We start from the raw sequence: 27702 nt of genomic DNA on the forward strand, positions 1-27702 counted from the left end.
AAAATACATAAAAATAAAATAATAATAATAATAATTTATTATTATTATTATTATTATTATTATTTTTATACATACATATTATATATAAATAATAATTAGGCCTATATTTAAATAAAATAAAGAATTAAAGAAGGGAGAACTCTTGCATTAAGTGAACACTATCTTTAAAAGTTGTATCACAAAATGTGTCAAATGCAGACTTACCTGACTGAATGATCTCATATGATGGTGAATCTGGTTCCTCAATGCATAATTGAGAATCAGTGTTATTCATCAAGAAGCTTTCAATATTCTCTGAGGAAATACTAGATGTTGCTCCCTCAGATTGCTGTGGCAAAACTACAAGAAAAGGTGTTGGGTCAACATCTGTCTCTTTAGCAAAGGCATGCTGGTTTGTGGTGTCAGATGGACTTGTGAAACCTGAAACTGGTTCATCTTCTGTGATGCATGTGGTATCCAGGTTGCTTTGTGTTTCAGAGGGCACTATACTGCAAGTATCAGATGAGGCAACATTTTCAGCAGTCATCTCAAGTGGGCCATCTTGAGCTTCATTTCCAGCTTCTGTATTTCTCAGTAAATCAAGCTGCTCTTGTTCAGAAAGTTGCATTTCAAGAACTGAAGAGCACGTTTTGTCGTCAACAAGCTCAGTGTCTGCATCAAGGGTAACTTCAGAGTCAATATTGACTTCAGCAGCCACAGAGTCATTGGCAGACACCAGTTCTGCTCCACTTAAGAGTTCATCTGATGGAGTTTCAGGACTTTGACTTTTCCAATAGCTTCTCATGGCATCATTGATGAAAACACCATTACAATCCAGCTTGACGAAGTGTGGCGTTTCAGAGTCCCCCATTTTCTCAACAGTGATATTAAAAAGCTTGTCATTAACTAGATCAAAAAAAGCATCTTCTGCCACCTTATCCCAGAAACCCTTGGAAAGATCAAAACCTTCAAGCTGGCAGTTAAATGCCTGAGGGGGCACATCTGATAGCTCGGGTGGAAGTGCTTTGACATCACCCATGTTGACTTTTGATTCATTTCCATAGTCTACGAAGGTAATGGAGAGTGTGTCAAGGTCCCTAGATGTTACTTTAGCTCGATACCACAAATTGTCTTCATTGAAGAGAGCAATACAAGCACTTCCAGCTGGCACAGAGTCCTCACTCAAAGTTGTATCTGATGCATTACCAGCAATCTGTAAAGCATCTGAAATCTCTTGAAGTTTGTCCATTTCCACATATTGGCACCAGAAGAGCTGAGGACCTTTGATAAATGAGGGGTATCCATTGATCATTTGACCAGCTGATATGTCCGGGTCCTTATAAATGGTACAGACCTTGATATCAGACATCTGATGCTTGACATCTGTAGTCAAAAGCTCAGCTGCTGGTGCAATTTCATGCCTGCAGGTGGATCCCAGCACTACACCATTAACATTGAGTTTCACTTCCCACACGGTCCCTGACATTTTAACGAACGTGCACATGACCTTTTCAATGTTTTGATCAATTACTTGTTTGAAGTTGGGTGCAATTTCTTGGTCCCCGCTGTCAACATTTAGTTTATGTACAGAGCAGTGGATGCTGTACCTAGGAAACGAAGCAAATGATTGATCAAGACGACATATTTTTGAGGCAGAAATCACAGCCGTGTTTCCAAAGTCGACAAATTCAACGTCAATTTTGTCATCAATGTTTTTTCGTACTGCTGCACGGTACCAAGAGTTATCATCAGGAAACATTGCACAGACCATGTTTCCCTCACGGATCTCACTAGATTCAATGTTTGCGCACCTTGACTGGTCAGCATTCAACTTCTCTACAAGTGAGTAAATGTCATCCTCATCTGCTGCAAACTGAACAAAGAAGCTACAAGGGCTATTGCAATGAGAGATGAATACCTCAGCTTCTAGACCAGGTTTTATTATTTTCACTGGGAGCGCCGATTCTCTGAGAAGAGCCTGGGACTTTGGTTTAACACCATCAGTTTTGTCAGATGTACATGGGTGACGTACATTACCTCTATCATTGGACTTTCTTTGTGGTTCATTTTGCTTCTGAGAATTATGGATTGTCCCAAAACCTCTTGTTGGTTCTGGTCTACCATCTGTATGGAATCCCCACTTGCTTCGTGGCTGTTTTGATTCAAAGTTTCCTCGTTGCGCTGCGTGACTTTCCCGGGATTGTTGAACTTGATCTGTGGTATCTCTCTTAAGACCACTGGAACTTTCCTTTCCAAGGCTCTCTGCCTGAACTTGTGCACTTTGGTTCTTTGAACTATATCCTTTAAGTGGGCTTGGTTCAATTCTATGGATTTCATTGTGAAACTTGTGTCTGATCAGTGCATTCACTTGAGTTTTTCCCTCATAAAGTTCCACCATAAGCTTTCCTCCAGGTTCTTTTGCCACAATCAAAGCAGTGAAACAATGACTGTCCGCAAAATTCTGAAACCAATTTTCCACTGCACATGGCACATTTTCTGGCATATCTGACAGCCCACATTCAATTGCCTGCACTGGGACGGACATAATCTCTCCTGCTTCAATTGGAACTGGCAGCAAGTCTGATTTATCAACTTCCAATGTGTCGCCATAATCCACAAAATTGATCACCACTGACGGTTTTGAAGACTTTATCTGGCCTCTGTACCAAAGTCCATCTGTGTATTTTGCAAAGCAAACAGTTCCAAAAGTCTGAGGACACTTGGTTACCTCTAGCTGACGGCATAGGTAATTGACCTTGTCTGCAAGTTTCTCAATCTCATCTGAATTCCTGGCGAGATGGCAAAAAAACTGAGTGACACTTTTCACACAGGTGACACTCACTTCCTCTTCACATCCAGTCTTGACTCCGTGTGTGGAATAATAGTAGGTGTCCAGGCGAAAGGGTGGGAGAGGCACTCTCTTAGAGGGTGCACGATCGGCTAGGCGCCTCTGGACAAGGAGATTGCAAATGCTTTGGAATGGGGTCTCCAAGTCCACCACATTGAACACAACTTTCTGGGAATCATACATTACAGCAAAAATGGTGCATTTCAAAGGCACGTTCATGGATGCTGCAGTATCAACAAACTCTCGAAACTGTAATGTGGCTTCAGGGCTCCAGTCTATAGCTGAGTGGGAAATGGGGTGGATCAGATTATATAAACTACATCGAAAGGCTTGTCCTTTCATCTTCAAAAATGCTGGACTGATCTTTCGGAGATCTTCAATGGCAACTTTCTTTGTCTGCCCATAGTCAACGAACAAGACCTCAACATGAGGCGTTTGGTGTTTTTGAATGACCAAGGCTCTGTACCATATCCCAGTTTCAGGATGACGAGCAACACAAGCTGCTTCCAAAGGTGGCTGAAATTCACTGTGAGCATAGAAACGCTGAATATCTTGCATTAGCACTTCTAAGCATGCAGCATTTCGGGCTTTTTGGCACCAGAAGTCATTTGGACTCTCAATGTAGGATACGGTTACCTCCAGTGAACTTCCAATTGGAAACAAGTATTCCTTGAAAACCGATGCACTTTCCGCCACAGCAGAAGAACTGGAAGGCGTCTGAGGTCGAGTGCCTGTCAAGAATATGCCAGAGGTGTGTGTGGTTTTTAAACCACAAGATCTTACAACAGAATTATCCACAATGCTCTTTTCACTTTCTGCTAAATTTGCATTGCACAACAATTTATTCACATCATTTTCTCCATCTAAACTCGGGTCCACTAATTGAACCATGTGAGTGTCTTGATGCTTGTCTTGTACGTGCAAATCAAGTTTTTTGTCTTCGACAAGTTTTGAAAAGAACAACGTAGCCCTCTCGTCCCAGTGTTTCAGTCTCGATTTAATGCCATGGAGGGAGCACTTTACCGCCACAGCTGGCAGCTGCTGGAATCTCAGAGGCAACTGTCGGAGGTTGAAACAATCAACAAGTTCTGTGTTGCCGTAGTCAAGGAAGTAAACTTCTGCTTTCTTGTCAATTACCTTATGGACAGCTGCTCTATAGAACACACCATCTTGGGCTTTAGCTGCACAGAGGAGACCAACAACAGGCTTTATCAATCCTTCAGCGCTTGTTGGATTAATGTACAGATTTCCAAGGTCATTCATTAGCTGGTCGAATTCATCAGCGTGACTCTGAGTTTGAACCCAAAACTTTCCAGGGTTGTCAACGTGCTGCACAACAGCCAGATGTGAAGTATTAGGTGTGAGACTTTCTGTGAAAAAGACTGGTTTGTTCCCTTTAAGGTCAGAGTAGGTTTCGTCAATGTGTGAGATCTCTGTTGTCTCCAAAATTTTGCGCTTTTGAGATGATGGGCTCTTCTGAACAGCAAAATCTGCAAGAGTCATTTCAGAGTCCAGTGAACATTTCTGTTTCAGTTCAAACAATTTGTTGATGTTTGTGTTCTCCTCTCCATAAAGCGAGACATAGTGAACACCTTCAGAAAGGCTTTGATACTGAAACTTGGCAATCACTGTGCGGTTGAGCAGGAGCGATTTCAGATAATCAATTTGTGAAGCTGTCCAACCAACACCTCTGTCGACTATTCCATGAAGGGAGCACACGTACGTTACGACAGGCATCCTGAAGAATTCAGAGGCAAGATGCCTGACATTCTCAACTTGTACAAATTGTTTCTTGCCATAATCCACCTGCAAAACCTCAACCACATTGTTGGCAGACATGACCTGCTGCAGCACTGAACGATACCACTTGCCGTCACTTCCTCTTGATGCACACGGGCTGCCCAAATTCTCAGGTCTTGCAAAATTTCTGCCAACTCTTCCCTCGTAATGCTGAGTTATCTGTTCGGTTAACTTTTTTAGCTCCTGAGAGAAAACCTTAAGCTGACAGAATATTCGAAATGGACTTGTTACTTCTGTGACCATGACAGTCTCAACAGTATCAGTTTGTAGCTCTGGGTACATGTAGGCCTGCTGCTTCTCCATTTGCGCAATACTCTCAACTGGTTTTGGCCTAATGGAAGAAATTCGCGGAGGTTCTCCAGTTCCATTGTTGGTCTGTAAAGATCTTGCAACAAACTCCTTGAACCGATCACTGTACAATTTCTTTGCAAAGCCCATTTCAAACATCTGTCTGGACAGACAAGGAATGTCAAGAAGGAATGTTCGATGAGGCACAAGAACATCTTGAACCGAAGCATTGACTCTTCGACCACAGAAGGTCTTCATGAACTCGAAGGCCATCGCTGACCATTTATTTTCAGGAGACAGTGGTAACACATTGGCAAGAACACAGAATTCAACTTCAGGGGGAAGATAGAAAAAGTCACTTTTTCCCCATGCAAGAGTGTTAACAGTGGCACATAGTGTTCTGCCTTCATCGATTAAAAACACGCTGTACTCTTCAGTGTCTCTGGAAACTATACGGGCTCTATACCATGTTTCATACACTTGTACAAGGCACAAGTCACCAGGGTTTCCATCTGATTCACAGAAACTCTCTCTGGGGTATTGTATCTCCTTTTTCAGCTGCTGATAAGCAAATTTCCGGTCTTGGTCAAAATTTCCCCAAAACTCTACAAGAACACATGATGGATTCAGATTAACTCTGGTAATAAGTACAGGTACATTTGAACCTGTTGATGGGAGCCCCGGTATAGAACACATTGTGATTCCTTTCGTGACTCACTCACGCTGGTATTTAGGTGTATCTAGAAAGAGAGGGGAAAAGTTAAATGTATTACTAGTCCATAATCAAGGCTCATACTTTTATAAAAAAAATAAAAAACAATAAAAAACTCCCATCAGAGGTGAAATTCTGGGGGCGTATTACAGAAAGATCCTAACTTTAGAAACCTTTCTTATCTGTTTGGTAACCATGGCCATTTCAGTTAGGACTTCGTTTAAGACAAAGGCTATTACAGAATGACATTTCTTAAATGCATAATCTCATCTCAACTACAGATAGGAAAAGGGTATTACAGAAGCATTCTAACTTGACAAAGAAATCCTAACTTTAGTCTTAACTTTAACCCCACTCCTAACTAGGGTTGGGTATTGTTTATTTTTTTTCAATACCGGTGCCAAATCGATACTTTTAAAACTGTACCGGTGCCTAAACTGGTACCATACCTGCCAACCTTGAAATTATTTTTTGCGTACCAATGGGGGAGGGGGGCAACGACGAAGACGACACCAGTGTTTCCCACACATAGACTCATTTGTGGCGGTGCGCCACAGAATCAACACCGGCCGCCACATATTGTGTTTCGTAATTATTTTTTTTTACTCCATTTAACCCTCTGGGGTCTAAGGTGTTTTTGGGGTCCTTGAGATGTTCTGACATGCCCTGACATTTGTGCTTTTTTCAGTTGCTTATAAACATATTAATGGCAAAAAAAAATTACACACTATTTAGCACAAACAGGGCTACCATAATATGTGAGCAACAAGAATGTACATGTCTGCATTTTTGAGAGAATAATGTTTATGCGTGGTTATTGAAAAAACGAAAAACTAAAGTTTCTGAAATAAGACCACAAAACACATACTAAATATGTGCCAATAAGACTTGTCTAATGGATGTCATCGCCTAGTGTTTTTTCTTCAAAATGATGTGAAAATCACCCTGCCTAATCATTCACATAACACAATACATTGATTTGAATTTTGCAAAGCACTTTCTGTTTGGAAAGGCAATATGCGGAGTGGGCGTCAACAATCATGCATATTTAGTGGTTCACACCTGAGGAGACAATGGGGCCTGCATACTTAATTAGCCATTCATTCAGGTGAGTCACTGAGCCACAAGAACGCAAGAGCAACAGTTGGAAGTATCTCAATTCTTTTTTATTTTTCCACATATTGTGCTTGCAATTTGGCCTATAATATCCAAGGAAAACATGTCTAGTAATTGTGCAGTTAATTCTCATACTGTATTTTCAGTTTTGGAATATTTATCCTCTCCCCAAATTTGTCACTAATAAAACACAATAAAAATTATTTAGAGAAAAGGCTTATATTTACCTTTTAATAGTTTGTTTACATCTACCTTGTAAATATATATTTTTTATTAAAAAGGTTACAATTACAACAACAATTCAAGTGTAATCTTTCTTTGTAAAAACTAAAGTATACATTTTATCATACATATTTCAAAGTTAAGGATTTGATTGATTATTTGATTACTTTATTTTTGACAAAACATACTATATTTAACATGAGCAAATATTGGCAAACAAAAGCTTATTTGAGGTGGCAGATATTTTACAGTAAAAATGTATAATCTATCCAAAACTAATCAACAAAATGTTGTCTTTCATATGTCTGTAACATAGGTCTTTCATTTTTATTATAAGAAATATAAATGTTAATTTGCAGTTTAATACGTTGCTTATACAAATACATTTTATTTCAACATATTTCAGTCGATTTTTACTCAGTATAGCAATACAGTTTGCTAAAACCGAAACAAACAGAAACGCCTGACTGTAACGTTGTTTTTATGAAATATTAGGGCATATAAATGTTAATTTTCAGTTTAATACATTGCTTATACAAATAGCCTACATTTTATTTCAACATATTTCTGTCGATTTTTACTCAACTCAGTATAGCAATACAGTTTGCTAAAACATCATCATTCATTCACACAGAGACGCAATTTAAATTTAAACTGTCTTTTTGCGAGCTGTGATAAACAGCGCGCATCTCTGCGGCTGCCGTTCATTCATTCACAGAAACGCGATTAACTTGAGAAGGAAAAAAAACTTACTACAGTATTCGGATCCTCTCTCCTCGCAATACCCGCACTCTGAGGTAGATTTTCCGTTATTATTATTCCTCACAGCGCTGCCAGATGGTGTAAACACGTAGGCTACAATGATATGATTAAACTTGTGTTTTCTCGAGCTGATATGGGGGCGTTCACAGGTTTGCCTCAGTAATTTGCGTTTGAATAGCACGCGCTCTCCGTGGGCGGGTTCACATTACATTTGAATGAGCTCTAATTAGCTCGACTGGAATCGCTCTCTTTTAATACAGATTTCACAAGAGGAGAATATTAGTTTTTTATATAAATTACCTAATTTTAAAGAAGAGAATTCAAGCTTCATGCCTGTGTGTCTGTATGCCTGTTTGACTCAGTATTCGCTGAGTTATTGTTCATTTTCGGACGCGTTTCAGAATGGTCTTCACTGACAGAGAGAAGGCAGAACTCGCATCACGTTTATTTTTCTTTATTTGGCAAAAAGCACAACAGTTTGTTTTTATTGTGAGTATACACAAAAATAATACACATTTAACAGAATCGATTGATGTATGAAACTTGCTTGTAATATCAAAGTCAACAGAGCAAAATTAATTTCTTTTGAACTGAACTGAAAAAAATCCAGCAAAACGCACGGACGCGTTTGTCCACCTCAGAGGGTTAAAACACGCAGCGTATTCATTCAGCTGCATTTCCTTTCCCTGCTCTCCCTCCGTCTCTGTCACTCACGCGTCTCTCTCACAAGCGATTTTTTGTCTCGCCAAAGCCTTATTTGATCGGTGAGTGATGTAGATGACTGCTGCGCTTGCGATAGGGCGCATATTCCTGAAAGACCGAGCAGAGAGAGGCCAGGTCGCGCGCGCGCACCCTCACAGTCTTCAAACTGTCTTGCTGTCTCTCGCTCCCTCGCGCATATTACTCAAAATCAATTGAGAATTGACACGATGGTAAAAGATCGGAAGACCGAAATTTCACGTGGAGCATTCGGATATTTTTTTCCTGAATTACCGCTGGGTGTGAATTGTGTTAAAAAAAAAATTTCATAAAATTACGTTGCCTTATCTTCTCTGAAAAGCGTTCCGCCCATTCAGCTGACATAAAAAAACACTTTCAATAAACAAAACAAAACCTATCCAATGATGAAATGTTTTCTGTGTTGACAGATCTTGTGCGATGTCCTAACTGCCGGGATAATCACACAACGCGTACAAGTCCGCTAATGACACGTCCGATTCGAGAACTAATGACTCCTTTGAACCGATTCCATTTAATGAATGGTTAAAACAACTGATCTGTCCAACACTGAATCGGTGTTGTCGTGGAAATTTTAAACTGTATATTAAACTAACCATGTTTCTAACATCTAACCTTATTTAACATCTAACAATGGACGGTATGAAACCAATGGAAAACTTGTGTCTTTGAACATGTGCGTATGTATGTAAAAATAACTTAGTTTTGGGAAATGAAACTAGACAGTCTGTTAGAATCTTGTGATTAACAGATGAAGTCTAGCCTGACGTCGTCATACTCAATTCTAGTCAGAATGTGAGTCTGATACTTCTCCATTGAGCTTTGATTATGGGGCGTGTTTCAACCGAACCAGGAAAAAAAATTCCTCTGCACTCAATTGGATAGACCTACAACCAATCAGAGCAACGGAGTAAGTGACGTATGTTTTTCATTCATGTTTCCGATCGCGGTTCTCTGTTCCTCTTTTAAAATGAATGCGCTGTGGATATCTTCTATAACAGACGCGATGGCGGAATCTACACATGATGTTTTATAAACAAATTTCAGGAGGAGCACATTCAAATAATCAATCCAATCAACCGTCTATCAGCATGAGAGGAAAGCATATATTTATTCACTCGGTCAACTCACCTAACATGACAGTTTTCAGCATCCCTGCACTCACTCTTGGCTTGTTCTTCCACAGCCAGGAATACGGGGGGAGTACTTTGAGTTCGGGCCGAATACCGAGCCCGAAGCCTCTCCTCAGACAGCACGCCAAATATGCATTTATTCTATCTGACTTATTTGTAAGCGTGAACTCGTGAAATCTCAATTCTTCAGTGGCAGTCATTTGAATTCAACCCAAGCGCTCGTTGATGACGTGGATGATGACGTTACCGTTGCTTATCTGTCCATCATCGTATAAAGCCCGCCCTGACAATTTGATTGGTCCGAACTATTTTTGTTCGGGCATAATAGCTCCTCAACGGAGCGAGTCCAGACCGAACTTCCCGACCAAAAAATATTGTGGGCGGGGTTCGGGCTGGCACCCAGGCTAGATGAAGTCACCACAAGATCAGAGTTTGCTTTACCTAGTAACATAGGGGTTTGCATATGAAGAACCAATCAAACAGTGGGGAAATTATGTAATGCAGCCTGACATTTATGTCATACCTCTATACTATAAAAACTGTTGTATATGTGTTTTACGGTGGGATGTCTCAATGGAATTTGTCTGAGATCCTCCGGCCTTGATTCTTCTTGGGAGAGTTCTCTGAGAACTGCTCGAAGACTCTCCCGGCCGTTATTAAAGCATTTAGAGGACATTTGCTGAAAGTCTGTCTGTTATTACTGCTGCGCAGCAGGTCAGTTTAGGGAAGCAAGTAAGTTAGAGTAAGAAACTCGGCCAGTTGTCGACTGAAGACGCAAGAGCTAGAGTATAAAGGTTATTAAGTGTCGATTTGTAGACACTCTGTGTCGATGAGTAGACGCAACAGTTTTAAGTGTCGACAGTAGACGCAAGTTTTATTTTAGATAGTCAGATTAAAGAAATTTCCTTTACAGTGTATAACAAATCGGTAACACTTTACAATAAGGTTCCATTTATTAAACTCTAGTTACAGTTTTTCTCAGTCGCTTTGGTGCATTTCTCACATCACTATTTACATTTGCACAACAGTTAGTTCAACCTCCACAACATTTAGTCATTTGTGCACATCATAGTAGCAGTTTCTCATTCCTTCCAACAAATTGCAAATGCTTTTGGACATGCAACAATTGCTTTCATACAACTCTCTGCTGTTTTATAACATTATCATTTGCTTATGTCATGTCAGTCAAAATTAACTATACATGTGAATGCTGAATAGTCATACGATATACGATATATATCCCGATATTTTTTCCGCAAAGTGAGAGCAAACGTTCAAAGTCAAAGCCAAATATGACGTCACAAGTAGTTTTATTGAAACCAGCTATTTCAGTGAACAGTTGACATGAATTGGTTTATGGATTATTGTATGTGACTTAGCAGTAGCAAGCGGAACAATTTTGCACATCAGACTAGTATTTTCTAGGGGTGTAACGATACACAAAACTGACGGTTCGGTACGTCCCACGGTTTTGACGTCTCGGTTCGGTTCGGTTCGGTTCATTTAGGTGGAGTGGGGGGTTTAGAAAGCTAAAATTGCTTTTTTTTGTTAAACAGTGCTTTAATTAACAAATTGTGTCCTTGTCTTTAAATTAATTCAATTACAAGTAAATGTTTCTCAAGGATAAAAAAAATGATCTGCTAATGCTGTAAACTATATAGGAGCCCATACTTTACATTACTATAACATTAAAGCTTAACAACAGAGCCTAGACTTTTAGCCTAAATTCAGTTGCTATTTATTTTTAGATATAATAATAATCAACACTCAAGTAACAAATTGTATGAAAACATGTAAACTGCACATAAGGCAGTTTTTACATTAACATTTTTACTCTAATTTATTATTGAAATACTGTATAATCATTTACACAGTTGCTGTCATTTTCATGACAGATATTTTAAACATACATTAAATAATCAAGATGTCATTAACAGGTTAGGTTAAGTAAAATATAATATATAGGCTAATATAGTGCATTTATTTAGTGAAAGAGTTCATTTCCTTAGCAAACCAACAAGCTGTGGACACTGAATGACTTGCCTGAGGTAAATAAAGCTATGTGAAAAACTAAGCGTTTTATCGACATATTTCCGCTGTTGAAACACTGACTGAGCGATTACACGAGTTATGATGCCTTTCAGTAAGTATACTGTATTTTTCAACATACCTTCAGGTGTCCATTCATGTTTATTCTGTAACTGAGGAAGAGAATCGCGTTTACTCGCGCTCCGCGCTGCCGCTTTAAATGAGGAGCTAGTACGGTGATCTGTCACGCCACATCAAAGAGCGCCAAAACGACATTTAATGTTTGAATTTCGTGATCAAATAGACAGAATTTGAAAGATTACACCTTGCTTATTGTATCGAATGTAACAAAACACTGAGCTTATTGCGATTAAATGTGGTTAATGGTGGTTAGGCAACGCTGTATTCGTTGTGTACACATAAGACATGAGGTCCAATGAGCCGGGACAGCAGGGGGCGGGGCGGGCGTGTTCGGTACGCCATGAGAGTATCGCGATTCGTATCGTGGGTGGTGTATTGCGGTTTTTCGGTTCGGTTCGAATATCGTTACACCCCTAGTATTTTCATAGAAAAACAATGGAATAGTAGCGCATTTCAATGAAGAAGCGCGCTTTGTGTGAACAAATCTAGGTAATCTAGGTTTATTATGAAATAATTCATTTATTTCAACATATTTTCACACTCTTTGTGTATTGTTGTTTGGAGTGGTTTTACAATAAACAAACAGACACCTACAGTGGCCAGCTAAACAAATGTATTTAAACACAGACATACATTGCATGCTCCATAGATACATTAACTATACGTGATCATGTTTACTTGCTGTGCTTACGCGCCGATAGCTAACAACACACAGACATTTGAAGCAGTTTTACTCACTGCCTGCGGTTCCAACGCACGACCGTGAACCTTTATCATTGGGACTGCTCCATCCTTAAAGGGGTCATGAACTGGATTGTTTTATTATTTTATAATGTTGCCTGGGGTGCCCTTATAATGTTAGTATGATTTTTACATCAAAAATTGTCATAATTTATAAATAAAAGCCATTTTTCCAAGCCTGATTTCAGCCTCAGATTTGAACGCTCCGTTTTAAGGGGCGTGTCTGCTGTGAGACTGCAGTGCAAACGCCCACTGCTGTGATTGGCTGACATGCTTGCATATGAAATAGCTAGTATTACATGAACTCTCTCGAAAACTTTTACTACGTTTTTACTATTACAGCTATCGAGATTAACAAATCGTGAAAAGTATCGTTTAAAGCATTATATTTAAATCTATTACATCGCATGAAAGGTTGCAGCATGATGAGCTTTGACTGAGCAGATGACAGACAGTCTGTTGATCGCGTGAATAAAGATCTTATCATTGCAACGCAATTTTTGCACTCTCACAAATGCTTACACCAAATCACAATGCAAACACGATGTGAATACACAGTAAGAGCTTCGTTGTGTAGTGTAACAGTGTCATTATTTCATCACGAGTTTGGTAAGTGTCCAGATAAGCTCTCGCGGCTCGCGGCTCGCGCTGTGCTGTTTGATTGACAGCTTGGGCGAATGGAAAGGGATCGTTCTTTGATCGCTTTCTGTATATAATTTAATAACAGTTTAAAAAAGATTATTTTCATAATACTGCGAGAAATTATGTGAAGTTGATCGTTTAGTCACTGATGCATAAACAGTATTGAACGATTTTAAGAGAAAGATATCTGAACTTGAAAAATTACACATCAGAAATCACTGATCGCAGATCAGGCATTAGAATACACATGGTTACTTACATGTTGCTGGCAGATCCGTCGGGAAATTGTGATTGACTGATTTAATAAAGTTTAACCATGCTGGAATCCGAAGGAAGCTTATGCAGACTGTCTTCTTCCACAAACAGGCACGCACAATATTTAGTAAACAGCATGTTTATTGCTTGGAAGTAGCTCGATCCGGTTTAGCAATCATCATGTCGTCCTATGTCATTTAGCATGTTTGAGCGAATCGGTGGGCGGGGCTAAACAGGCCGTGTTGAAGTAGGCGTTGATCTTCTTTTGTGGAGGCGGTGTTTTATCCTCTTTGACGTCATAGTTCCCCACTTTGAAAAACGAGTCGTTTGCTGAGCCTGATGTTTATAAAAGCTTTTATTGGACTAACAAGGTAGTTTTCAGTTCTGAAACTTACAGGATATTATTACAGTATGATGATCTCTTATATGTCAAAAGCTCAAGGAAAATTTGATTTCTCAGTTCATCACCCCTTTAAGCATTAGACGATCTGCAAATCCGGCAAATACTTCCCTAAAGCCGAGCACAGCGCTTTGATGGGCATACTGCTTTCGCTCTCTCGCTCTGGTCTACGGGTGCGTGCGCGAATAAACGAAGGCCTTCTGAGGGTAATCCGTGCGGGTTTGTCGTAAAAATATGCATATTTAAAACTTTATAAATGAAAATAACTGGCTTCCGGTAGCGGTAGGAAGCGTCGTGACGTAGAACAAACGTGATAGCGCATCCAGAGAGCAGAGCAAAACAAAACTCTACGTTCGTTCTACGTCACGACGCTTCCTACGCTACGTCCTACGCCAGCATCCATCTCCGTGAACGCGCGTCGACCGCTACCGGAAGCCAGTTATTTTCGTTTATAAAGTTTTAAATATGTATATTTTTACGACAAACTTTTATTTTTATTGTAAAACCACTCCAAACAACAAACCCGCACGGATTACCCTCAGAAGGCCTTCGTTTATCCCCCTGGAGCCGGATGGATTACTTTTGTGAAGGATGCATGCACATTTTGGGACTTGAAGGAGGTGGACCCCATAGCTTTACATTATAACCACTGAAAGATCTAAGACATTTAAAATAAGACAATAAGACAATTCTAAAATAACTGAAAATGTGTTCGTCTGAAAAAAGATTGACATATACATAGGGCTGGGTACCGAGTTCGATACTTTTTAGGTACCGACCGAATTGCCTCGATACTATCGAGTATCGAAAAATGACTTGTTTTTCGGTACCAGATTTCGATACCTAAGGGGTTAACTCGTCAACGTCAGTGCTCAAACAAATACATATGAAATGCACAACGACACGCCTAAATTCGCTCACGCACATACACGCAAACTCTACACACACGAGACGCGCGGAACTCTCCGCACATACTCTTATGAGACGCGCGCGCGCACACAAACTGTCCACGCACATTCTCATGAGACGCGAGCACACACACACAAACTCGCGCACATACTCAATGACACGCAAGCACACACACTCACAATACCCTAAAGATGTGGAAAAGTCGATCAAAAGTGTGGCTACATTTCTCCAGGCTCGATGCCAACAGCGTGCGATGCAGTATTTGTGGTAAAATAATGGCTGCAAAGACGGTACCGCGACAGATATGATGAAGCCCTTGACAGTGCACGGAGTAAACATAAGAGCAGAAAGTTGCTGCGTCTTCGACTGGTAAATGAAGAGATACCTTGTTGATCACTCTGACTGTGTTTATATTGCAATAATGACCTACTGAATGTACACTGCCGTTCAAAAACGTGTTGGTCAGAATTTTTTTTCAGTAAGCATGCATTAAAGTGATCAAAAATGACCTTCCAAAAACTGTTTTCATATTTCAGCTTTGACAACACAGGAATAAATTACATTTTGAAATATATTCAAATAAGATTTTAAATTGTAGGCTAATACTATTCCACAATATTACAAGTTTTACTGTATTTTTGATGAAATAAATTCAGCTTTGGTGAGCATGAGCTCTTTATAAAAAAAATATTTTGTACCTTATGTATATGTATAAGGAATATTTTGTTCCTTTGTGCTTTTTTTGTTCCTTTGTGCACTGGCTAAGGAGCATGAGTCAAACTGAAAAAACAAAACCAAAGTTTTTCTGAGGTAATGTGTCATGTAATCTTGTTAAAATGGATTTCATAAAATTGGTATCGAAAAAAGTATCGATCAGGAACCGGTATCGAAATCAAGGTATCGGTATCGGTATTGGTATCGAAATTTTTTAAACGATACCCAGCCCTACATATACATCTCGAACGGCTTGAGGGTGAGTAAATCATGGGTTAAATATTATTTTTGGCCGAACTATCCCTTTAACGATGGTGTTGTTGAATTTTTAAAATAAGTGCATTGTTTAATCCTACCTTAGTTACACGTGAGCACGAGTTTTGATTAGTAATATGTAGGGCTGTCAAAGTTAGCGCGTTAATAACGCGTTAACGCAAAATCATATTAACGGCACTATTTTTTTTAACGCTCGATTAACGCAGCGCGTATTTTCTGTTTGACCCGTGGCCCAAAACCTAGTTGGAGAAATGGAGATACACAGTGTTGCCAACTTAGCGACATTGCAGACCCATTTAGCGATTTTTTCCCTTCAACAAAGCGCCCAAACCTTATTTAGTTTCTGAGAATCTACCGGTACCGCCGGTACTGCTCTCCCAGCACGCGCGCGCGCCTCTCTCTCTCTCGCTCTCTCTCTGCGTCTCGCGCTGGAGAGAGGAGCACCGCTTTAATTCAGTTAAACACAGATATGATGTTGCTTCTCTAATTTTACATGCAAGTATAGCCGAAATCGCAAAACAGATATTGTGTTTATCTTATGTGTATTTGATTTCATCAGACGACGGTAGGGCTGAACGATATTCTGTTTTAACATCGACATCGCGATGTGCGAATGAGCGATAGTCACATCGCCGGAACATGCGATGTGAAGGGTAACGTTAGTAGCACACAGTAAACACGAGATTGTTGTATGGCTTTTTGCTGGGGTGACATACACGATCCGCGTGCCTGCACAGTGATTGGTTCGCTGTGCTGCAGCTCACGCTCACAGCCAACATTCACTGGCAATCCTATAGCTAAAAATGCGCTACGAAGAGGATCCACCGCAAAAAAGTCAAAATCAGCTATTTGGGACTAGCCTATTTCGTCTACAAAAAGGAGGATGTTGACCAAAAAGAGGTAGGCTACTTTGCTGGAGTGTTATAAAGTTGTGGATGTTTTTTTTTTTTTTTAAGTCGTTTATTTTTCGTGTTCGCATTTATGAGGAAAAAACAATGTTATTAAGGATGCGACCGTTATGAAAGCGGCAGTAAAAGACTGCTTTAAAACTTTCACAGATACCTCAAACAGAAAGCACAAAGCCTTTCTTTAAAACGAATTTCGTTTCGTATTAATTGTATCTTAATTTTAATCAGTATTTCATTATCCAATTTCCTGGATTAATAAATAAATATTAAATAGCCTATAGCAGCCATGCAGCGCCTGAACTGGAGATTATAAGATATCATCCATTAACCGCAACTCAGCATAAAAGGTAGCCTACTCGCCTCACACACCTAATACTACTACTACTAATAATAATAATAATAATAATAAAATAGAAATATTACTATTATCTACAGAAATCTCTACTTTTAAACAGAACCATTAAAAAAATAATAATAATAGCCTAATCTGTATGAAAAGTGCATTTCTCCCGATCACTGCTGCGAAGATCGCGAGTCAGTATTGTCAACTTAATCTTTACAGAAAACACTTGTTTATTAATAAACAATTAAAATGTCACATCGCAATATTTTACATATTATTAATCATTACTTTTGCTGGTTATAGGTGCCGTTTACATGAACGCGTCACTGAATCAGCACAGAAAACATAATTTTTCAGGTCCTAGAACCCGAAGAACGTTAGGTCCTGTGTAGAACGTTCACCGAATTCTGAGAGAAATATGTTTCTGGAATAAAATATTAAGTGGCCTTTTTTTTTACTTGTAATGAAGCTTGCTTATTAGTGAAATTATTAATAACATGGAATGGTAATTATTGACTTTAGCCTGGATTGATGGCTTGCAATATCGCGATATATATCGTTGGGGAAAAAAAAAAAAAAATCGCAATGTAATTTTTTTCCAATATCGTGCAGCCCTAGACGACGGCTCGATTATCAGGATTATTGTGCAGATTAACATCTTGGAAGGGAGAGGTTATGTCTTAATGGGTCGCGTTTCAGTCACCATTTCATATTCGTTCCGTTGTTTGACAACAGAAACAGTAAAATATACCAATGAAAACCGTTTTATTGAGAATTTAGCTTCATCAAATGGGCACAGAGAGAGACAGAGAGAGACAAACTATAATGTAGCCTAATAATAAATGTACATTCAGCATTTTCAGAAGAGCTGCCCTGTCATGCAAAAATCTAAACATGTTTGTGTTAATTGCTCAGTGCAAAGAAAGAGAAGTAATGGGACGCTCGCGGCCCACGCTTGGGCCGCGAGCGCCACCTGGAGGGCCGCAAATTTTTTTACGTTTTTCACCTGTGGGCCGCGAGGGCCGCGGGACCAAACAAGTTATCAATTGAAGACACCAGAATGACCACTGTTATCCATGAGACAGTTACAGTACACCATCCCACCACTAGTGGCAGTAAATTAATGTCTCAGTCAGGGGTCGATCACACCTAATTCATTCCTATGGAAGTTGAGCTTCACGCTCGCGCAGTGCATTTTGGGATTGCCAGCGGACCGGAGAAAGCGTTGAGAGCGACCGAGAGCGTCAAAAAGGTTGGGCAGGTCTTGACTTTATGCAAATATCAAGTGAAAAACGCGGTCGGCAGCCAATTGCTGTGAGGTTCGGGATGTTACGTCTGTCTTGAGAGTTTAAACATATGCAAATTGTGCCGGTGTTATTGCTGAATTTAGTACGTAAATCGTTTTGTTTACGAATTAGAGGCTTTGCAGTTGTTATATATGTTAAATATTTCATTTTGGATGTGTTATATTGGCTGGTTTTATAAAAGTGTATACAATTGAAAGGATATCTTTGCTTGGTGCATTTGGAAACAAAGCTGGTCTATTTCTAATGTAATCCCGTGAATCTCTAATGATTATACTGTGTGTGTGTGTGTGTGTGTGTTGTAAAAAAACTTAGATTAAACACACTCGTAACAGACACACCCCAAAGCGGACGCGTTATAGCGTTGCCAGTGGCACTGAGCGGAGTTTTGCCACTGTAGTGGACTCTCACCGTTACCATTACACAGAACGAGCAGTGCGCTGCGTTTTTTATGTTGCTAGGCGACCACTGTAACAGCTGTCCTGTCAGTCAAGTAAACGTCAAATCAGCCTTTTATTAACTTTATTTACTTTCTGTTAACAGGTAGTTACGGTTCGTGAAGTCGTTAAGCTCCTGGTAACCCGCGAGAGCACCACAAGTTTATCCTCCATCATCGCACTCTCCGGGCATTCAAGCAACTGTAGGTTTCATCACTAAAACGGAAGGCCCGCCTCTCCATTCATGCGATTGGACAGTGGAAAAAAACCGCGATGACGTCAGACGTTTTTTTCCGCTCGGAGTTGCTTTTTTTCTCAACTGCAAAAACGCGAGGCGCATAAACAGCGCGCAGAACGCTCGCTGCCATAGGAAACCAATTGAAAAAAGGCGCCTCTCATTGCAAAAAACGCGTCAGGTGTGATCGGGGCCTAAGCATTCACGATATGCAGATTATGCAGATTATAAAGCTATATATTTTTTTTTTCATTTGCACTTTATTTCAATTTTCATTTACAACTTATTTATTTAATTTGAAAAATATTATTTTGAATTTATTTATTTTAGCAACACATTTTATTGTTTTTATTTTATTTATAAACATTTTATATTTTTTTGTAAGTATAATTTGTCAAATCTAACTGATTTTTGTGCCTGACTTGAGCCTTTAAATTTGTTCTTGATGCAGATTGATTTGTTCCTTGAATAATTGTATGTGAAGGTTTACATACACATGAATAATAAACTGTTAAACTGCAAGTGGATTTCATTTAGTTATTGAATACAAATCAAACCAAGGGTGAGATCAATAAACCAATACAGTGCTAATATCTGAATGGGCCCTGGGCCACTTTGTACTGTAAAATTTGGGCCCCGACATCAAAAAGGTTAAGAACCCCTGGATTAGAGTATTACTAACTTGAAAAGTATTAATTTAAGGTACATTTAAAACAAATAAAAAAATGTGTGATTAATCACGAGTTAACTCATGACAATCATGTGATTAATCGATTAAAATTTTTAATCGATTGACAGCCCTAGTAATATGTTTTATAGGTGTACATGTGGTAACTGTGACAAAATGCCAACGGAGGTTGAAAACATCTGCTGCAAAGAAATACAAAAAGTACTGTAACACCTCCTAATTAAATAATTTTTTGTTGTGTATAGTTCTTTTGAAATTGTTTTCAACCAAACAACTTTATATAAATACACTTTATTTTCACCATGAATATAGCCTTAAAAGCTGCCATGTTGTGTAAAAGAAATCATTGCCATGCATTACAATAATTTATTTAAGTGATTTGACTCCGGGATGAAAATAACAGCGTCTCGACGACATGGCGACAAACGCAACTCTACAAACGCAACTCTTCCTCTTCTCCGTGGGAGCGCAACAAGGCCACGCCCCCTTTTTTTGCGTATTCCTGTGGGCGGAGGTTAGTCAAAAAACTGTTCTAGTGACGTCATTAAAGCAGGAAGTAGAGGGATGTAGTCCAAACCGGCCGTTCGCTGTAGGCTTTGAAAGGCGACTTCTGTTAAATAAAATATCTCGCTTGACATTGAACTTTGAGCTTTATAATTTTACAGGTATTATGCTCTAACAGCAACATTACACACTAACTAAAGTTTGAAAAATGGGATCACGAAGAACAGGACCTTTAAGGTACAATTCTTACATAGTGTGCCTTTAAATAAGTGCACTCAATAACATCCACTATGGTTTCGGAAACAACTACAAATTGCTGTCCCCTCAAATAAAACCCTATTTGAGGGTATAGGGGGCGATTTCGGATTCAGCCACCGTCTTTATGACTGAACCAATTCAATCGATTCGTTCAAACGGCTGATTCATTCCTAGTGTAGGCCATTTTGTGGCAAACAAGCACTTATTTAAAAAAACTAAAAAAACTTGAAATTACCACTATAACCAGTAGATGGTGGCAGAGGGAGCACATATTCACTTTGAGCCATAGAAATGCTCATGAAAAGCAAAAACTTTTCAAATTGACTGAATTACACTGAATTACACAGGTGTGCTCCTTTTGTAATCACTGAAGCTGTCGGTCAGTTCAGTATGATGCTATAAAAGAACAATGGTACATTTAATAAGAGTAGAATATAAAAAAAAAAAATCATATAAAATTAGGTTTTTGCATTACAGTTGTTAATAAAAGTTAATTTTATCTGCATATCAATTCAAGCTCAGTGCTTCACTGTTAAATTTCCAATAAACAAACATGTATTATTATTTATTATTAGTAACTGCACTTATTAAAACAACACAAAACAATAGTAATTTTATGATTAAATTAACTAAGATAAATGTTCCCTTCAAAACCAACAAATCAGGTGCTGGTGCCACCATCTGTAGAACTTAAAAGCGCTGTTGCCACTGCTCTCAAATGTTAGTCTGGAGCCCTGAATAGGCCCGTTACATTTAGCCTAGTTGATGTGAGGTCATCTGAACATTGTACATTTTACAATGGTTTAGTCTGGCAGCAGCACAGTAATTCAAATTGGCCATTTAATTTCATGCTGTTCATAGAATAGGCCAAGCAGTTCACTAAGTAAAGGTTTTTGATAACTGATTCTCAAGGTTATGTAAAATACAGCTGTGGGGGGACAGGACACAAGATAGTATAATATTGAAATACAAGTTGGAAGAAGCCTTTAGCTGATGTTTAATCTTAAGAACACTTCATACTGTTTTTTTTTTTTTTACGGACCACACAACTTGACATATGAGACAATACATAACCTTCCGCATTAAAGCAGAACTTGGCAACTCTAGCGAACTCTAGTCACTTCTTCGCTGATTTTCCCTTTTGTTGTCGCATGTTTTCCCCACGAGCTCCCCCTACAGCTGTGGGGCGTATATTTCACAACACGGTCGTAAAAAACTCACTTGAGGCGGCCTCCTCCCCCTCTCTACCGCTGCTCATGTGCGTTTGTTTTGATCGGAGCAAGCCAACTGTATCGTGTGGAGCTATGTCTACCGAGGTGGGTAATCTGGTAATACATCATACATGCGTGTGTGTTTATGTCGAATTGCCGTAAATAGGGGTCGACTGATTAATCGGTCGGACGATTAATCGGCCGATTTTTTGCATTTTTTAACATAATCGGCATCGGCCAATATCCAGTATATCAAGCCGATTATTAGACGGGCGCATCTGTGGGCAGCCTAGTGTTGTTGTTGTTGTGGAACACGTGTTCGACGCACGCTGCGCCTAGAGTCATTCTCCAGCAGAGTGAGCAGACCTCATCCAGTGCCTACGGAAGGAGCTAAGTTCCTTGGAGAAAACTCCTTTATATTTAATTAAAACCTTTTGATATGTTACTGCCAACTTCGAGAAAAAATATGAATAGGCGACATGACGTTAGGCTACTTTGGATATTGATAGCGTAGTTGAGGTTGCATTAGCACAGCAGAAGGGTTGCTATCATGTCACAATAAGTAATCAAGAATTTTGTAATTACAGACAGAGAATCCGACCGTTATTTACCGGACCGAATATCAATGCGGATTTCTGTGCTTAATTTCGGTGCTACTGTTATGCCTGTGCTTCTCTTGGATGCTCTGAAAACGGACGTTAGAAACATGACGCTAGTCAGCAGTTAACTTTAGCATACCGTTAGCTAGTAGCTGGATTAAACACTGTTAAAATGCTGGCCAAACAGTAGTGTAATGTGTGACTGTATTTCACTGTAGACTAGGGGTGGAACGGTACATGTATTTGTATTGAACCGAAACGGTACGGGCGTCACGGTTCGGTGTATACATTTACAAGGATAATACATGGTATAAAAATAAATAAAGCTTGCGTGCAAATTAATTCATGTAATGCGGAACTACTGTTAGATACGCGGGTTCTTTGGGGACACCTAATCTGTAGCTCCGCCTTAGCTCTGAAGCAGGCAGCGATGTAAAGATAATGTTGTGTGTGTGTGTGTGTTTGAGTGAGTGAGTGAGTGTGTGAGAGAGAGAGGGAGAGAGGGGCGCGGGCGCAATCGAAAAGTCGCGTGTGTTTAAAGTCGCAAAGTGTTTACTTATATTTGTGTGTGTGTGTGTGTGTGTGTGGCGCAGATGCGATCGAACAGTGGAAACATAAAAACATACACCGTCATTTTGTTTATACAAGACATCATTCAAACTGCAAAGTGTTTAAGTTACTGTTAATTAAAATTAAGGAAAACAAATATATTAATCTGAATTGTAGCAAATTAATTTTCAATTCATTCAAGTACAATTACCAAACATATCTCAAGGTCTTTTTGTCTTTTGTACAAGTGCAGATTAGTCAAGTGTTCAATAAATGTTTTTGTTGAGAAATCTTGTCTATCTTAAGTAATTATTTGTTACATTTTATCTTTCAAATAGAGGTTAAAAACAAGCACATAATCGGCCAAAATAAATCGGCAGCATTAATCGGCCATCGGCCATCGACCCAGATTTCAAAAGATTGGCATCGGCATCGGCCTGAAAAAAACCATATCGGTCGACCTCTAGCCGTAAAGCAATTTGTGTTTCGCGCTCGTTCTCGCTTCTCATGAGACTTCCGATTTCTATCTTGCCGGGACGGTAGTCCCCAAGTTGCAAGGTTGGTTTTCCGCCTGGGAATGCTGGGGGGAGCGGGGAAAGTCACCAATATCACCACAACAGGTTGTTTAACCATCCAAATGATTTCTAGACAGTTTTATTAAGTTAAAAAAAGTTACCAAGTTCTGCTTTAACCCCTCAGTTTAGCTCAAGACACCAGCTGGAAACTACAGCAATTTGACATTAAAGGGATAGTTCACCCAAAAATGAAAATTCTGTCATCATTTACTCACCCTCAAGTTGTTTCAAACCTGTAAGAATTTCTTTTTTCTGCTGAACACAAAAGAAGATATTTTTTAAAAATGTCTGTAACCAAACAGTTGATGGACCCCATTGACTTCCATAGTAGGAAAAAAAAAAATACTATGGAAGTCAATGGGGTCAACTTGAGGGTGAGTAAATGATGACAGAATTTTCATTTTTGGGTGAACTATCCCTTTAACAGTATAAAAGTAAAGTAACACGAGGAAATTAGAAAATGTGCTTTTGGAAGGAGTCTATCAGCTGACCTCTCACAGGTGAGATCTGAGAGATTGTAACAGGTGCAGCCTCTGATTACCAACACAAGAAATAAACAAGTAAACTAAAACGAATTGGCATTCTATATAGGATCATTAATCAATTGATAATCATTATTTTACATCGCTATAGATACGGTAGAGTCAATAAAGCGTCAGGTCTGCAAGAGAGAGCATGAATCCATTTTTTTTTTACTGGCAAACGAGTAATTTTAATGGATTCCGCATCTAGCATAAAAGCAAGACTTTTACATTCAAATGTATGACTTACTAAACTCTCTCCCACCACAAGCGAATTAACTTTAAGTTAGATTAAATAAACTCAGTAAGTTTAACGTTAGCTAACCCATCCAGAATCGTGACTTTCCCCAACGTTGTGCGAATGGCTAAAATGCGACAAAACAATCTCGACAAATGTCGCTCATATTGATTAGCACACATTTAATAGATATAGTCAACATAAAACGAACACTTTTTACGAACACTCACCACTTTAGGGAAGATTCCGCTTTTACTTCACTGAAGACCGACGACATCTTGGCTTCTTGTCAACCGTCGAGGCGGATTCAATTGTAAAGGCACACAAACCGAAAAATTGATTTTCACCACGTGATACTTATATTAGTTATCGCGAACAACTAAGAATCAGTTCTACAAAAATCAGGGGAACGTTAAGCGTACTATTTCTACAAACGATGTTCAAACGGAGAAATTAGGATACGTAACTAGACACGACTGTCGCTTTCGCGCCTCGTTCTCGAGCGTTCAGCTGATTGGCTCATTTATGGTCAGACGGAAGTGCATTAAAAACGGAAGCAACAATAGTCCAATAATAATCCAACGTAATATATTGAATAATAATACTGGATTACTAAAAACATAGATTGGTTAATTTCAGACATATTACAATATAATATACAAAATATTTTAAGACAAAAAAAATAAGGGGCTGCATTAAGGCAGCAAAAATGGTTTTTTTTTGTTTTTTTTACTCAATCTCATCTCTAAAGCAACTTTAATGTTACTGCATAACCAATGCCATATATGCAATTATATTATTTGTTTATTTTGCAATCAGAAACAAAAACATCAATGACAAGCATTATCTTCAAATAAAGTAATATACATTGTGTTGTTATATGCAATATTTTATTATTAATCAGAGAAATGTGAATCCTAGAGTTCATCAATCAAGTCATTATATTCATATTAATTTCTAAACACTAGATTTTAAACTCTGGAACTGTGAAACTAGTTTAATAAAAATGTGCAAATAAGACACCAGACAGTTATTAAAAAAGGAAATCAGTGATTTAATAAAACAAATGCTGATGAATAAATGCCAATTTATTCGATATTAACAGAACTCACCGAAAAAGAAATGGGGTCAATATATATAACAAGACTTCAGGCCAAGTAATGAACACTGTTCAACTGACATAAAAAAAAAAAAATTACTTAATGGGATGAAGGGAAAGGAGATGGATGCAAGGTGGGAAAAACAACAATAACAGAAAGAAAAAAAACTACGTTGACTATTTCGGTGGGTCTGTGTTTATCCCGTACTTCTCTTTGAGAAGTTTCAGCTGCTCCTCCTTTTTCTTTGTGTCCATTTTTTGGAAAGCCTTGGGGGGGAGGGGAAACAAAGGTAACAATTGATCACATTCTCATTGCTATTAACATGTCAAAGGTTCATCCAAAAATGAATCGTTGGACAATAGTTAATTTTATGTAAAGAACATTCTGCATAATATCCATCTTTGTGTTGTGTTCCCCAGAAGAAAGATAACAGTGTTTGAAACAGAAATGACGATCTTAATTGTCATTTATGTATCCTCATTGGTGAACTACTAATTTAACAATTATTGAAACATGAAAACCTTTTTGAAATTCACACCATCAAGTTGTGTATAAGTGTTGGGTAGTAACTGATTATATGTAATCTTCTAGATTATGTAATCAGATTCCAAAAATCTAATTAGATTATAATACGTAGGCTATTAATAGGAAAATTGAGAGGCCGCACAGCATAAAATAATATAATTTCTTTTTAGTTTTTAGTTAGTATTTTATTTGAATTGTTTTTATTAGATAATTTCTTATAATTCATATTTTTTTATGATTTAATTAAGCTTTTCATAAATTTATGAATGCCCTGCAGTTCCTTCCCAAATGCTAGTTAGGGAAACCCTGTCGTAATGTGTAATGCACTTCATATTGTTGAAATCAACAAAATAGAATAATTTATCTTTGCCTTTGAAATTACCAATAGGCTACAAGGTTATACTATTTGAATCGTTATAAACAAGTTAGGTCAAAAGTAATCAAGAATATATTACCTAAAAAATGTGAAATGTAATTTACATGTAAATTTCGTGACTAACTACAATTTATATCATTTGTATTCAGTAATGGACTACAATATGTAAGTAATCTACCCAGCACTGTGATTGAATCAAAGACAAGAACAGTTAAACTCACCCTGTTTGCATTATAGTACAATACAACTAAGTATCTGTTGCAGACGTTGAATCCAGAAAGGTGATCACAGGCATTTTTGGCATCAAAGATATCTTCATATACAACATAGGCTGTTCCTCTCGTTTCTGGTGTGTTCCCACTGAAAGAACAATCAGTAGTTGTAAGTAAGTGTCTGTCAAGCATATTGGTATGCTAATGTAAGAAATAAACTGATACTCACACTCTGATTTGACGAATTGGCCCGTACTTTCCAAAGATGTCATACATCTCCTCTGCAGTGATCTTGTACGGAAGGTTACGAATATACAATATCCTGTTCACCTCTGGAGGTAAACGAATCTGAAACATAGCAGCAAAGAGGAAGATTGAGATATACATAAATTGAAAATAATTGTTTCTTAGCATTAAAACACAAACCACGCCACCATTTAAAGAATTTGAACACCCTCAAGTGCTTCGAATGACATTTAAGTATGAAACTGAATTTATGAATTCCCACATGGACGTAACATGATAAATACTTTAACCACATTTCTATACTAAAAGAGGGAATTCGAGTCCTAAATAATATGTCCACATGTATAAATACAAAAGCAGGGAATATATATTTTATCATACCACTAGCAATAGCGCTTACTTGTTTGTCTTAGAGGTAATTGATCATTTTTATACCAGGAAAACAACAATAAACATCCATCTTAAAAGTGCGGATTGGCCATTTGATGGCCAACCTATCAACATAACGATCATCTGAACCAAAGCTGGACTTACATTCGCACGTTTAGCTGCTTGCATCGCCATGGTTGGGTCTGTTTAAAGGAAACAAACACTCAAACTTTGCGAGAAAAAGCCTCAACTATTCTATAATCTGTAACAGCTAGCACAAGCTAAGTAGCTGCGCACTTTGCTATGTTGGCTTGATCGCGCAGTGTGATGACGTTCTTCCGGGAAGGCTGCGGCCAGGTTCCTTTGAGGTGACGTCAAACTACGATTCTACTTATGTAACTTTATTATAATATTATTAGATACCAGTTGCTCGTTTTGTGCTGCCTGCCCCCAATGAAACGGCACTTTTTGATCTATTACACATATTTTGGTTTATTTGTTTGGTTTGGTTTGGTTTCTATCACGTGAACAAAACAAAACAAAAAAAAACATAAACTACTAGGCTACTTAATTATCTTTTATTGTTCCTTAACAAATCACATTCATTGTAGTAAATTCAGTAGTCATCAAAAGCCCTTTAATTGTATTTGAAAAAGATATCGAGCAATAGGCTATATATCCAAGCTATTAAATCTTCATAAATTCATTTATTTTGTTAAAGAATGAAGTATATTTTGTCGAGGTGTAATATTTTACTTTATTTTTGTTATCTATTTTATCTTATTTATTTTATTTAGTTA

The 27702-nt window shown here is 38.4% G+C and overlaps 2 protein-coding genes across 7 annotated transcripts in view; both read right to left on the bottom strand.

The window, feature by feature from the left end:
- Positions 1-24574, bottom strand: part of tdrd6a (tudor domain containing 6a) — a 35304-nt gene extending 10730 nt beyond the window's left edge. For 4 of the 6 annotated variants that reach the window (XM_084431911.1, XM_084431912.1, XM_084431909.1 and 1 more), the window contains exons 1-2: positions 24305-24421; positions 205-5655 (exon numbers count right to left, since the gene is read on the bottom strand). In XM_084431911.1, coding sequence (XP_084288037.1) covers positions 205-5611 — 5407 coding nt within the window. In that variant the 5' untranslated portion in view covers positions 5612-5655; positions 24305-24421. Of the gene's footprint in view, positions 1-204; positions 5656-24304 lie in introns of all 6 variants that reach the window. The other 2 variants (XM_084431914.1, XM_084431913.1) reach the window with 1 other exon arrangement.
- A 530-nt stretch (positions 24575-25104) lies between these two features.
- On the bottom strand, positions 25105-27269 carry sf3b6 (splicing factor 3b, subunit 6). Its single transcript, XM_084431899.1, has 4 exons — positions 27068-27269; positions 26517-26635; positions 26297-26435; positions 25105-25440 (listed from the first exon to the last, which is right to left on the bottom strand). The coding sequence occupies exons 1-4, from the start codon at positions 27095-27097 to the stop codon at positions 25351-25353; spliced, it is 378 nt and encodes a 125-aa protein (XP_084288025.1). The 5' UTR covers positions 27098-27269; the 3' UTR covers positions 25105-25350.
- Positions 27270-27702: the final 433 nt, after the last annotated feature.

The sequence above is a fragment of the Rutilus rutilus genome (genome assembly GCF_951802725.1).
Source record: "Rutilus rutilus genome assembly, chromosome: 15".
NCBI classification, from domain to species: Eukaryota; Metazoa; Chordata; class Actinopteri; order Cypriniformes; family Leuciscidae; genus Rutilus; species Rutilus rutilus.

Coding starts and splice junctions, on each gene's coding strand:
- sf3b6 (XM_084431899.1), bottom strand. CDS start 27,097: ATGGCGATGCAAGCAGCTAAACGTGCGAAT. Junction 26,436..26,516: donor CCAATTCGTCAAATCAGAGT/GTGAGTATCAGT, acceptor TTGTTCTTTCAG/TGGGAACACACCAGAAACGA. Junction 25,441..26,296: donor TGTACTATAATGCAAACAGG/GTGAGTTTAACT, acceptor CTCCCCCCCAAG/GCTTTCCAAAAAATGGACAC.